This window comes from Pelodiscus sinensis, chromosome 1, assembly GCF_052426305.1.
Source record: "Pelodiscus sinensis isolate ZL-2025 chromosome 1, ASM5242630v1, whole genome shotgun sequence".
Lineage (NCBI taxonomy): Eukaryota > Metazoa > Chordata > Testudines > Trionychidae > Pelodiscus > Pelodiscus sinensis.
The window spans coordinates 79,500,767-79,515,484 of record NC_143052.1 but is presented as its reverse complement, the minus strand read 5'-3'; the positions used below and the strand labels follow the sequence as shown (position 1 = coordinate 79,515,484).

Genomic DNA, 14,718 nt, shown 5'->3' with positions numbered 1-14,718 from the left:
TGGTGACAATGAATGGGTGTGATTATAAAAATGGATCTTAAACAGAAAGCAAAATGAACTCTTTTGTATGTGCTTATGTATATGCCAGTACAGGTTGAACCTTGACAGTCTGGCACACTCCAGTCCAGCAACATCCATGATCCGCCATGATTTTAGTTAGCCAGATATCCATTTCTCATAGGTGTGACCAAGTTTCCCACGGTCCCATAAAGTTTGTTTAAAGCCACCAATCCTGGCGCTCAATGTTCTGTGCTGTTATTTAGCTCTAATTTACTCCTAAATGTCTTCTAAGAGCCCAGCAATCAGTGAATGCTGCTAGACAATATTGACCTTCCATGTTCCGGCAAATTCTCTGGTTTGGCACCAGTCAGATCCAGAGGATGTTGCACTAGTGAGGTTCAACTTGTACAGTTTTGATTAATAAAAAAATATATCTGTATATCTTACTTTCCCTATGATTCCAACTAAATGAAGTCAAGGACGACTGGAACTTCATATGGGGTTTCCACGTTCCAAGATGATATGAGCAGTGAAGATCTGCGGTATCGTTCTACTTTGTTCTCACCAAGAAGCTCAAGAAGGAGGCTGGAGGATGAGGTTGAATCAGCTGTGTGTACAGTGAACAAGCGCATAGGCATCTCACCAGCTCTGGGTAATGCATTAGAGCACATTGTGGAGCAGCTGGATGTTTTGACTTTAGTGAGTATGCAACAGACTTATAACATTTTCTTGCTTAATATGGTAATTCCCTCATTACTGGAGTAACAAATCTTGAGCCATGCTCATGATCCGAAGTATTATAATGTTGTGTGGGCTGACTCTGCAAATGGTTAGAGGCCTGGGAAATTCTTTCAACATCATGAAATGTTGACAATATGAATTAAAGCCAAACTAGAAGATTCTTTAAAACCCCTTTCCTGTTGCACAACTGCTAATGGTATTTAAAAACTTCAAAAGACTATTATATGTTTACCTTTTTGACTGGGAAAGTTGAGATTTTTCAGTAGTAACCACTAATATTGATTTACCAGAAGTTGCTGTTGACTAGAGAGTGTTAGATTCCAACTTGAATAATCATGCTCTGGCAGAGGATGAGCAAAATAAAAATGGTAGAATGGTTGAGAGAAAAGAATTCCTATCTTGGTAGTTCCAGGAATGTATCCATTTTCATCCTGAAAGCTTCATGATCTAGGTATGAAGGTGGAATCCAGGCATTGGCATAATTCTAAAAATCAGTGTGAGACAGAGCAAATGCCAGCATTAATCTTACTCAGTTGCAAGTTCTCAACATTTCCTCTCAGTAACTCAGCACCAGTCAATTTATATTTAAGGTATTGCACTATACTTGGTAATTTATTAAAAGTGTACCTAATTAAAATGGGGTGTTCAGATAAATGTAGTGAAAGAAATTCTGAGAGAGTACTTAATTTATCAGATGAGTGAAAAGGCTACCAGTTAATTTTGGAATAATGTAAGATTAAATAAAGTGAATTCCTGGAGGGTGCCTTTTATGTAGTACTTTAAAAAAAAGATTTTTGGTTGCTTTTGCAGCGCTGTTTGTTATAGCTGGAGATGTAAAATATATTCCATTGATGGATAGTATTTCAATTTAGTTTATTTATATTGAAGTATGCGTAGATGAATAATTATGAAGAGATACATACCTTCCAGTAAGTTTTGTTGGAGGCAGATTTTTGCCTTTTGGCAATCTCCTAGTTAAAATAGCCATAGTATTAATTTTGGGTTTAAATGGTAGACTATCTGAAGCCAGTATTGCAGCTCCAGAATTTTCTGTTATTTGGTGAAAGCCATTATTTTTGTGTGTAAAGCATTGTGCACATTTATGATATTGCAAAAACATGTACAAAATACGTTACTGTCCTCTTCTTGCAGACTATTTCAATCCTGGAGCAGCGACTGACTTTGACTGAAGATAAACTAAAAGAATGCTTAGAAAATCAACACAAAATGTTACTTCAGGCTAGGCAAGGAGAATAAAGAGTTCAAATGTAGTTGATCTGTGCTGATGAATATGTTTCATACATTCTCAGGGAACTAATAAATGATGCCTAATTTAATTTCACTATGAGCAAAATGCAAATTTTGTTTTAGTTTAATGTGTTCCTGTAAGGAGAAAAAGTGAAAAAGCACATACAGTGTATTTTAAATATCAGTGGCAAACTAACATTTGGTTAATATATTTAATAAAATGTGGTTTAGCTGAAGACTAATACAGTTTTAATACACATTTTGGGTGACTCTTTGACATCCATCAGAGGATGAGGATATCACTCTCTTGTTTGTTTGTTTTGTTTGTTACCTTTCAATCTTTCATCTGCATTACATCCTACCAGTTGTCAGCCCTCAAATATTTTTCCTGTCCTACAGAACTTTTTTAAAGGCATTGAACCACAAATTATGCAAATTTAAATGGAAAGCATTTATTGTGAAAGGGAGTAATGCAGATTTTTCAATTTTAGTGAGACTTACTTAAAATAAAATTGTCTTAAGAACTGCAGGAAAGAATTGTACACACAGAATTAACAAGAAATGACTCATTCTTCTAAGAAGTTTCAGGAGGATTTTAGGGAGTTCTGTTTTGTAAGGATAATGAACTTTTTTATTATAGATATGAAAATGAAGTAACTTGAGCCTTTCTCGAGTGGTTGAACCCGTACAAATCAAGTTATTAGACTGAGTTTCTATTTTATATTTCCATTTATTATCTACACAATTAAATTTTAATTTTCCTATATAAGGTTTATACTGAAGCAAAATTAAGTTTAATATTTTTTGAAAAATACCAAACATCAAAGTAAATCTAGGCTGATGCTGTAAACCTGTAATGCCCTGATCTTGTAAATACTTACGCAATGCAAAACTTTTTGTACCACCAGTAGTCCAGTGGAAAGCAGTTAAAGGAACATGAAATAAGCACCTGTAGAAGCCAATGCAGAATTAGAACCTAAAAGAGTAAGGATTTCTACTCTTAGTTTGCTTTTTAAACCTTTCAGGCATGTTGTAAATATTGCTGCTTTGATTATTTTTAATAAAGAGAAGAAAGCAGAAAGGAAACTTGTTGTAAACATGAATTGGCAATCATTATAGGGAAAATTTCTACCTCCTCTATAATATGAAACTTTTCCTTTGTTTCTTTACATCTTCATAGTGTCAATAAATGTCAGTCACAGAACATCTCTCTTGAAAAATTTACAATCAAAATTGAAGAGACTTTCCTTTCTACAGCTTCATGCTTACATTGCAAATTTGTGTTATGTATAAGACAAAGGGAAGATCATATAAATAATGCAAATTAATACTCAGTTGTGCAACTGAATCTGGATAGCTGAACACCTTTTCCTGCATTGAGCTCCATGAGATTTCTGCGTGAGCACAAGAGCACACCTATGAAGATTTGATTGCAGAACTGGGGCAAAAGTGGCCAACAATATATCTCAAACATTGTCATTTAACACTGTCATTGTTCACCCATCTCTGATTATGTGTCACCAGAATCTATGATGCACAGTAACCTCTGAGTTTGGTCAATTGATATATTTTAAAAAAACACGAATCAAATAACACACATTTTATACTTTGATCTTGTAATGTACTTGTCATCGGGGGAAGAAACATATAATAGGGAACTAGCCTTTCAGTTTAGTTGTGTGGGTTCATATATATTTCTATGAAAAAATATACTCATAAAATATCCTCCGGTAAATGCTATTCTCTGGATGGCTTACAACATCTGGGATAACATTCCACCAACCAAAGGGTGGAGGTGGGCCAGAGGCAGATCCTCAGTTATATGAGTTCATCAAGTCTGTTCTGATGTTGCGCTCTCCTATCCCTCAAAACAGGGGCACCAGGCATCTGCCCCTAAAAATAGAGGTGAAGCAGCTGGACTTGTTTGGGAGAAGGCTTGTTTGGGAGAAGGCTGGACTTTGTTTGGTAGAAGGTAAACTGCAGCTTTGTATTCCAAACCAACATGCTTTTTTTGGGGCGTTATGATCTCATCCTGTGGGATACAGTTTCAGAGTTCAAAAACAGGCTCCTAGATTAGTTGAAATAGGAGTTTCAAACATTAATAAAGGAAGGCAAGTTGGTTGCCAAAACAGCTCTGAAGGCCTGGTGAAATGCAGCAGATTCTGTAGTATACAACATGTACTTTTGCCATCATGGTAATGAGCTGTCCTAGTTACACATTTCGGACCTCCCTCCAGAGCCTCAGCAAAGTCCAGGACCTCCCTTTTGAATGTCCATTTCTTTTTCATAAGAGAGACTCAGAATAGCTTCAAAGACTAGAGCAACACAGAGACTTTTGAAGCAAAAGGTATTCTGTCCTCATCTGTCCCAGCATTTCCAAAGGTTTGTCCCTGACTCTCACCAGGCTTCAGGAGTCTTCTGTGGGAGCCTGCAGGATCAGAATAGGGATAGGAAGAGGGGAGAGTTTGAGCACTATGAAACAGGAAAGGCATCATCTGTGCTTGCCTCTTATGCCCACCCCCATGCAAAAGCTCTTCTCTTCTAAAGCCCTGTGAATTTTTGAAATTCCGTTTCCTGATGGCACAGCATGGCAACACACTTAGCAGCTCTCCATTATTAAGTGCAACTGCCCAGCTGACCATACTAGCAACATGCTCCAGACTGGAGTAGGCAGGGGATATTGGAACTCAGGCCTGTGAGGAGAAAAGACTGCGCAGGCACAACTCTGAACCAGCCACAGAAACATTGGCATCTATAAGGAGATCACTGTTCACCGTTAGCTCTGCTTTGGAGGTATTTCAAAGAGTAGCTACACAGATCTTTAAGGGATAATTAAGTGCTAGAGTTATAACAGATGATGTTTTAAAACTAGGAATTTTAGACACAAAGATTTAGGAAAATTGTACAGTGAGTAAGAGATCTTTTACCTAAAACAGAAATACAGGAAATAACGTATTGGCCTAACAGTAATTGTGTATAAATTGAGGGAAAAATAGCTTAATTGCAAATTCAGGTAATACAATCATTGAAATGTCCATTTTAAAATGCCTAATGGCTCTTGAGAGGTTTAGGGCACTGATAAACTATTCGGCAAAGTTAATTTCACTTCTGCTTACGGTCACTGTAACATCACTGGAAAGATAGACAAAAACAAGCATTTAAGCAATTAAAAACACTGATTGAGCTGCAAATTTCACAGTTTTATGACTAAATCAGCTGCATTGTCAGATACAGGAAGAGAGATGGTTACATTTTTCTAAAAGAGGCATACTGCAACTGTGTCCAAGTTGACAGAGATGCTATAAATTATTAGATTGCCTTAAATATAGTCTGTATGTTTATAATCCCAACACAAGTTTGAAAGAGAGATAAGTTTCTTTAAACTATCTTTAGCCCCACTTATGATATGTTGCTGAAGCCACAAAGATACTGTTTGTCTCTCCCTTGATAAGTTAAATAAAATGATTCCTTAAGCAACAGTCAAGGTAATTAGAGAACATGTATCAATCATTGCTCACTAATGCTGAGGTTGTGAAGTCCAAGGTGCATCTAGCTAAAACTACAATATAATCTGCCTGGAATGAGTCATGTTAGCAATTGTGTCTTGGAAAATAAAGCAGCAAATATATGCAGGATTGAAATAAACTTTAATTGACCAATTAAGTGACTTTGAAAAATATTTGAAATATATTGGTCAGTTATATGTTGTTTTAAAGTTAATTGTGTTACCTATTCTTTACTTCTTCTAAAGTATCAAATAATAAGTGCAAAAAAGGAAGGAATTTGTTAGTATGTGAGAGTAACCCAAGGGCCTTTTGATGCCAACTGGCAGAGGGCACAGGCCTATGCAATGATACAGGGATCTCTTGGATTCACACAAAATGTCATGTAAGGTTTCCAGTGAAAGCCTGAGCAACTGGTCATGATAGTAATTGAAAAGTGTATGTGGTAAATATGTAAGAAGATATGTATATATATGCTAAAAATCATGTTCTCAAAACCTTTTAGTTAAAATTGGGTCACTCAAAGGCACCATGCCTGGAGACAAACTTCTCCAGACAGGAGATAGGATACTGTCATCTGAGTAGACCTCTGTGTATGCTATGTCTCACAAAAGAAGTTTAGTAGCATAGTGAATCAGTTGCTAACTCAGAACTGGTAGTGATGTCAGTGCAAAATTAACAGGAAGAGGTAAATAGTGGAAGGGCTCAGGTACCCTATTTTCAGATCAACATCAAAGGGCTGGGCTGGTGTATTTGGAGATGCAGAGATGCTCTGACACCCTTCCAGCTTGAGGACAAGCTGCCATTGGCCTTGATCTTATGAAAGGGGGATCTTAGCCCCTTGCTAAAAATGCTGGGAGAAAAGGACTTGGGGTAAGCAATCCTGTAGGAAACAGGATATTGTCTAGTGTGTTTAAATTTAGGCTCCAAATAATCATTTAAATTTCTGTTCATTGATAATAAATGTATTCTTGTTTTCCTTATAAATATATCTGAGACTTGTGTATTAAACAGAGTGGTGATCCGGAGTTAAAACTAGTGAGCGGGTGTGTACAATTCCTTTTGGAATCAGTGGGTCAGAGTTCTTTGAGTGTATACTGGACCAGGGCTGGGCACTCCGGTATGATGCTTCAAGGACTCAACAGTTTATATTGACCTATTACTTAACTGCAAAGGGACAGTGAAGCCTGCAGGGGCTGAGAGGGAGTACTTATGCTGCCTGTGGCCAGGGTTGTCTGTGAACTGACCCTTGGCAGCTACAGACAGGGCTCTGTCATGCTAAAAAAACATGCTAGCAAGGTGTCTCTCCCCTGTGAAACATCATTCTGTGACAATGTTACAGTCTATCTTAAGCTTCTAACCATGCCTAATGTGAACTAGATATTTCTAAAAGTCTCAGAGGGTTAGCTGTGTTCATCTGTAACTTTAAAAACGAGTGGTCCTGTGGCACCTTAGAGATTAACAAAAATACATATTTAGTATCATGAGCTTTTGTGGGCAAAATCAAGGTCATCTCATCTGAAGAAGTGGGTTGTGCCCATGAAAGCTCTTCATACTATCTATTTTTGTTAGTCTCTAAGGTGCCACAAGACTACTAGATATTTCTAGTTACCTCAGCAAATTCAGATTCAGGTAACTGTTCATGCCATTAATAAAACATACTGTGCTTTTTCTCCAGATTAGAGCGGAGAGAAAAAAAATTTCAGACCAAACTAAAAAAAATTGGAAAAAAAAATTTAGGTTGGATCAGACTATATCTGACTCTTCTATTTTTCTCATTGAAAAAAAAAATTTAAAAAAAACATTTTGTTTGACCCAAAATGAATGGGTCATGAGTAAGCCATGTTTCGTTTTTAGTCATTTGGGGTATTTTTCACCCATTTTTTTAAAGCTACTTTTCTAAATGAAAACACCATTTTAAAATGCCTAGTTTCTACATGATCAAAAATAAATGTTTACTTTCAAAATGCTCCATACATTTCATTTAGAAATGGCCAGAATGAATAGTTCTGGCTTTTTAAAACAATTTTTCCATTTAGTTTTTGTGTAAATTATTCACCAAATTGAACCCAAAGAGTTCCAGTGCTCCACTGAAATGCATTTTTGGCTAATTTATTATTTGCCAAAAATCTTTTACTCAGTTTTATTCTTGGTAAACATCATTCCTGAAACATTACATGGTGTCAGATATAAATATTTACCCAGAGAAGGTTCTTCCTCCAAGGCACCTTCATACTTATTCAATACTAGTGCCAGTGTATCAGTTATTATTCTTGGGCTTCAGGGCTACAGTTCTTTGAGATGGAGGTACTGTATGTGAGAGACCCCCACAACTCTTAGGCTATGTCTAGACTGCAAGCCTCTTTCGAAAAAGAGCGTCTAGACTGCAAGCAGTACTTTCGAAAAAGCAAGCCGCTTTTTTTGGAAGAAAGCAGCGAGTGAGTCTGGATGCTCTCTTTCTAAAAAGCCCTGTTGGCATTCAAGAACGCCTTTTTTCGAAAGAGCACTTTCGAAAAAAGGCGTTCTTCCTTGTGAAATGAGCTTTACCGCCGTCGAAAGAAAAGCCACGTTCTTTCGATTTAATTTCAAAAGAACGCGGCTGCAGTCTAGACGCAGGTGAAGTTTTTTCAAAAAAAGGCTACTTTTTTCGAAAAAAAACCCTGAGTCTGGACACAGCCTTAGAGATTGCTTGTGCTTAGTTGCAGATTAATCAAAACCAACACTGCATCATTTCGCATTCATAATATTTAAAAGTAGAAACTTTTACAATAAAAGTGCAAATTCTAAAGAAACAAATAAGCCCAGGAGAAATGTGTTGGTTGAGTAACTTTTGGCTCCATCCAACCACTGTTAGAAAGCTCAGGTTTCCTTTAGGGATGTTAAAATGCATTTTTTAAAGTAAATGTGCAACAGCTGAAAATTTCAGCAGTTACACACAGGTGGGGGGCAGTCAGCTCCCACCTGCACGCACATACACACACATGCGCGTGCGCGCAGCTGCCTCTATATTTTAAAAAACAAAACAAGTAAAGGCTGGGGATGGGTAGCTCCCCAGCAGCGCAAGAGGGCAGGTGTCTTCGGCTTAAGAGCCGGCTTCCTGCATGTACTGGATCCTGCCTGCTCTCCTCCACCCCCCACCACCACCAACACTGCTGCCTCTGATACAGAGGCAGCAGTGCAGGGGGGATGTACTGGCTGTGTATAACCATGCACATTAACCAGTGAGCCCACGCCCTTGTTTAAGCAGTTAACTGATTATGTTTAACCGATTACATGGGATTTTACATCCCTAGTCTCCTTATCTGTCTACTGTCTGGCAACACCTCACTTTCCTGACATGATGATTAAGGAAGTCCGAATGTTTAGCTCCTAGAGTTTCCCTGTGTAATTTTACTTTTTGTGCTTTTCCAGCTCAATTATAATAATAAATGGACTCAGCACAGTTTCTTGAAATACAGCCATCTCTGGGAGAGGAGATTGGCAACTAGCCTGAGCAGGTCACAATTGTATGAAAGAAGAAGAAATTTGACTAAAGGATGTCTGGGCAAATGCTTATCATAAATTTAAAAAGTGGTGTGAGACTTTTACAGTTCATATAAGTAAGCAGAATTTCTTTCTCACAGGTTCTATTAAGGAGACATTAAATTACTTTCTTTGCCATTGATCTGGTGACGTCTCTCATGCATCTCTTTGAGAACTCTACTGGATTTACAGTGGTGGAAGATCAGAATCTAGCCCCAAGACTAACATCATTCATTTGTACTCTATGTATTTGGAAGCTTTGTGAAGCAGAGAAATTCTGAAGTCCCAGCCCCCAAATGGTTAAAGAGTGTGTACGTACGCATTGAATCCGGGAACACGATGTATTTCTTAGAGTGTTTCCTATGGGAATTTTTCATGCTTCAGGTACATAATACAATAGAAGCCCTTACTTGGCAGCTGTTAATTGCTAAAAGCACATAAAGGTATTTTTCTTTGAAAAGAACGTAGATTGGATTTGTTGTGACTCACTTCCTGGAACAGGTGCAATATCTCTTGACTTTATCTGGGTAACAAAAGTTGCTCTCCAAGTACAATATTGATTGTAATTTCAATTTTGAAATTCAATTTGAAAATTTGTTCCCAAGTCAGTTCAGTGAATGGTAAGTCTCTGTATTCACTATTCAGTGTTAGAAGGCCAGTTTATGACATCGTAATTTGGTTGCTGTATCTAAGTGTCTTTTTAATAATAAAGACACAAATGGTTCCCTTATTTATATGTATGTTGAAGAGCTATAGTACTTAGCATTGATACAGCTAATACAATACAAAATGACTTTTTCCCTTTCCTCACTCAGATTTTTCTGCTGTGAAGTTGGCAGTTCCTTGGGCCATACTAGATAAGGTACCTTTAACATATTCATAAATGCACATTACAGGTGTATTATAAATAATCAGAAATTATTCATTTTCATCTTTGTGCTTTACTGCGTCTCCATTGTAAAATTAAATTAAATCCCTTCTTTCATCCTTTCTGTTCCTTCCCTTCTGGGTTGAAGAGGAGGCGTAACATCATGGTATGGGTGAGAAAGGAAAAGGGGCTTACAGTCTGACCCAGCGCTTATAAAGTAAATAGTGCTGATCTCAAGTGTCCTTTTAATCAGGCTCCTATTCAATAAAACATCCTCAGCTCTGCTAAATTTCTCAGATCACTTTCTTGAAAAAAAATCCCAGTTGTGAATCCTAGGCACAACAAGGTATTACAGGCTTGGATAAAACAAATGCATCCAACTTTTCCTTATCAGATGCCAAAGGGGTAATATTTGCCAAGATAGTGGGAAAAAAAGACTTCTGTTATATAGTCATCTTTTTTATCCTTTCATGCTTTGTTTCATAATGACCTCTATCTCAGGTTGTTTCCTATTTCTAATCCCCAGAGGAAATCCCTATTTCTTTCCGAGAGATAAAACATTAGAACAAAGGGAAAGTAGCAGGAACTTGCTGGTCTCTGTACTATAGAATTTCACTGAAGCCTTTCCAAGCCCTGCTGATGGAACCCAAAGGCTTACAGTGTTTGTTCCTACACCTGTATTGAATATCAAGGTCTGGGGTAAGATTAATCATTTAGAAGCAAAGTGTGCTTGCAGGAGCTATTATTTATTAGGGCTATACAAACAACTGTGTCAGAGATAGAATTATGTGATGTTCAAAGCTGGAAAACCTTCTGCCTGCAAATTTTTTAAAAAGTAGGTAAAATCCAGAAGAGTTGCACTCAAGAGGTCTGCTGCTTCATGTTACCTTCATCTTGCACACTTTGGAAAATGAAGCATAGATGCAATATTTGGGGGATGAAAAGGACAAAATACTCCAGCCAGCATTTCCTTTTCATGAGAGCACTTGTCTAACACATTAGGAGCTTTTTAATCTTTTTATTATTATTTTTACCCTAAAATATATGTTGTGAGCACAGAACTCAGGGTTGTGTCTGGTGATTTATTAAATTAAATAAACTAATGACTCAATTTATATTAATCAAACCAGACATGTCTATCAAACATAAACATTCCAAAATACAGTAATTCCTCATTTAACACTATAGATGCGTTTCTGAAAATGTTTGTGCTAAGCGAAAACATGCTATGCGGGGTCAATTTTCCCATTAAAAATAATGGAAAAGGTGGGGGTTGCGTTTCAGGTGGTGGTGGCCAACTCAATTTTTTGTTGGTGCTGGGTCGTCAACAACAACATTAGATATCTAGCAAAACAAGATATCTAGCAACAAAAGTTGCCGCGCTTTGTTAAAACACAAAGATAAACACGTGAGTGAGTGGAGGAGCGCTGTGACACGTGTATTCATCCACTCATGCATATTACTGTACCACTGTTTTCACCAATTTATACTGCCATGCGAAGTAGTCCGCCACTTGATTATTCTTATGTTATTCCAGGGACAGTCGATCCCTAAAAAAAATCGTGCTATTGCGAAAACCTGTTAAGCGGGCACATGTTAAACGAGTAATTACTGTATAGAACAGGGGTGCTGCTGTCCCCTGCAGGCAAGTGTACTTTGAATAGTAACCAAATACTTAAGTATCTATTTGTCCTCTGTCTATATTGCCGGATATATAATTAATTAGTTTTTCTAATAATAACTTTCTATATTTTTAATTTTTTTCTAAATTTGGACAACTTTACATTGGAAATCATGTCAGTCGCCTAAAATCAACTAGCAGATGAGAGATTAATTCTTCATCTCTTTGGATATGATCATTTCTGCAATTAAAGGTTTCTTTATACAAGATCTGGTTTGCTCCTTTGGTATTCTCTTGGACAATCTCTTAATTCTCATATTGTATCTCTTCTTTATATTTTCTATATCATCTAAATTAATCTGAATCTTTTTTTTTTTCTGATCCAGCAGCGCTGTTCAGCTGTTGAGCTCTGTCCTTTCTAACTTGTTTCTGGTAGACCAGTTTCTAGCACAATGACTTGATCTTCCCAAGTCAGTAACTTCCTGCTTTGCTGCTAGAATCTTGGACATTAGATGATTTCTCAGGACCTTAAATTCAGAGATGAACTCCCTGATGTCTGCCTTGATGGCTAGTATATTTACTACCCTGTTATTCCTGCCCATTTTGGCCTTCATGTTTTTAGCTGGAGTCAGAGGCCCATTCTATGAGCCTGAAACACTCTTTTTAGTGAGGTTTATTAATATTTTTTAATTTTCTGAATTTTCGTTCAGAGATGGGAGCATTATATGCAATTTGTGTCACTCTTGTGGGGAGAGGAGGGAGAGATGTAGAAGATCAACAGAGGCATATTACTTTTCTATCTATTGACAGCTCAGGCTTCTGACAGCCACTCTAATTCAGCCTCCTGCATTAGTTCCCCTCCCTCTCAGTAACACACTTCCTTTGATTGTTTTTTCCTGTTTCAGCCTACTGTGGCTGCCCATCAGTGTGTAAATTCTACCCACTTGATTGCACCTCCAATTTTGATGTCTTCACTGTACTTAATGGGCAGGCATTTGGCCAGTGCGGAATGGCTATGATGTTTTAAGGTCTGGGTTTTTTTTAACATAGAAGTTACCAAGTTGCAGTGAATATCCTTTCTAGTCTTGTATTTTACCCTCTGCAGTACTTCTATTACTTTAGACTGGCATTTTGTCATTTAGGAGAACTGCTTAATCAGAAGGAAAGACTGTCCATCAAGCAGGCTCATCAAGATGATTGGTCTATATGGCTCATAGTTAGGCACTTCACAACTAGAGATGTGAACATCTACGACTATCTGATAAGCAAATGCTTATCAGATAGTTGACAGGCTAGACAACTAGTTGTTTCTCCCCACCCCCTGTTGCATCTATCAGAAAGAGGCAGCAAGGGGTGGGGAAAGAGGAGAGAGTGTTTCAAAGCAGCAGTGCTGCATGGAGCTTAGGGTCAGGGAGCAATTTGCATCGACTATTCGATTAGTCAATAAGAGCACTTCCGCCTTTGAAGTGTAGCCCCAGGGCTGTTGCTATACTTCAAAGGTGAAAGCACCGTGGGGAGCACAGGGCCAGTGGGGGGACTCAAGTAGTCCCCCAGCTGGTCCCGGGCTCCACATGGCGTTTTAAAGTGGCAGCGCCGCATGGAGCCTAGAGTTGGCCTCCAGGTGGTACTGCCACTTTGAAATGCCACAGGGAGCACGGAGCCAGCGGGGGGGACGGGACTCCCTGAGTCTCCCACTGGCCCTGTGCTCTGTCCAGAGCTTTCACCTTTGTAGTGTAGCAACAGCCGAATAATCGGAATTTTATATCTCTATTCACCACGTCATTTGTAAGATCATGGTTCTTACTCTTCCCAAGCACAGGCTCTGCTTCCCTCCTCCTGATCCTTTATCTGATTCCCTGCTGTGTGTACTATTCTTAGGCTCCCAATTCACTGCTTATCTCTTCCCTTCTCTGGTTTCACCCACTCTCCTCTCCCATCCCTTTCCTTTGAAAATGCTTTGGAGCCTGCAGTAGTGCACTTGGCTGCTGCCTCCTTTGGTATATCAAGAAGCTTTCCTGGCCCTTGATGGGTGGAGTTTCCCAATAACGTCAATTCGATATTAATGTTGTACAAACAACAGGCCTGCCAAACTCTGAAAAAGTGAGAGGTGGCTTCAAAATACTGTGCTTGCAAATTTCTATTTATGTTGGATACTGCCAAGCATGAGGTAGATGTCTTGATTTTGTTCACATTCACATAACACATAATTGGCACACCTCCATTCAATGGAGTTACAGCAGGAAGACAATTGGCTCACTTGGTGTTAGCTGTTTGCTTTGGATCAATTTATAGCTTAGTCTTAAACTTCTTGGTAACTGCAATTACTAGTTCCTGTGAGCTGTCATGATGAGATAATAAATTGTATAATAAAGACATAATTTGCAGCTCTGGGATTAAGTCTGAATCAAGTCATTGTGCCTGCAGAAGGATTTTTGAGTTGAGATTACAATTCAAACAACCTTACTTAAATTTGACATGCGGAATTACTTGATTCATTTGAAAGTTTTACCCCGAGTGAGAGAAAGAGTTGGGTCAGAAGTCTTAAATATTTTTACAGAGCAAGCTCAACATCGGTGGGTTTTTTGTTGCTGGGGCTGATAGTAATTATTAAAGTTGTCCTGCACTTCCCATTTTAAAATGCTGTTTTCAGTTGTTTGTAAATTTGTCTCATTTTACCCATTTGCTTGTGATTTCCTATGTTAGGTGTCTGCCTTAAGATGATTTTTTTAAGAATGTCAGCCATTTCTGAAAATAAAACTGGTGAAAAATATCCCATGCTAAAAATATCTGCTGACTTTTTCTTTAAGAAACATTAAGATGCCTCATGCTTTGGAGGAGAGATTTAAAATTTAGCTTTTGTGTCAATGACGTTCTTCACATCCCCATGAAAATCTACTCAAATGTGGCCAAATTATTAGCCTTTGAAAAATTGTGTTCTCTCTTGCTAGAACTTTTCAGATTACAAACACTGAAGATTCCATCTGCCCTGGGCATGTTCCCATCTAGGGATCAGCAGGGTATTGCTTTACAGCTCTGGGCTTTTGTGGATTGGGGATGAGTCTGGACACCAGAGTGGAGCAGGGAACTTGTGGTCTTAATGCCTGTCTTTCCATGCCCAAGCATGCTGGAGAAGGACACTACCTGATTGAAATATAAAGAAGACCCCGGATGGGGTAGTATAAGGAGCTACATGGGCAGGGGATCTGCAAGATGGC

At 38.3% G+C, this 14,718-nt stretch overlaps 1 protein-coding gene across 9 annotated transcripts in view; it reads left to right on the top strand.

Annotated features, from left to right (window-relative positions):
* The window catches only part of POC1B (POC1 centriolar protein B), a 105,365-nt gene extending 91,092 nt beyond the window's left edge, over positions 1–14,273 (top strand). For 3 of the 9 annotated variants that reach the window (XM_075932946.2, XM_075932910.2, XM_075932928.2), the window contains 2 exons: positions 475–699; positions 1,894–7,378. In XM_075932946.2, coding sequence (XP_075789061.2) covers positions 475–699; positions 1,894–1,998 — 330 coding nt within the window. In that variant the 3' untranslated portion in view covers positions 1,999–7,378. Of the gene's footprint in view, positions 1–474; positions 700–1,893; positions 7,379–9,115 lie in introns of those variants that run through there. The other 6 variants (XM_075932903.2, XM_075932904.2, XR_016350194.1 and 3 more) reach the window with 5 other exon arrangements.
* Positions 14,274–14,718: the final 445 nt, after the last annotated feature.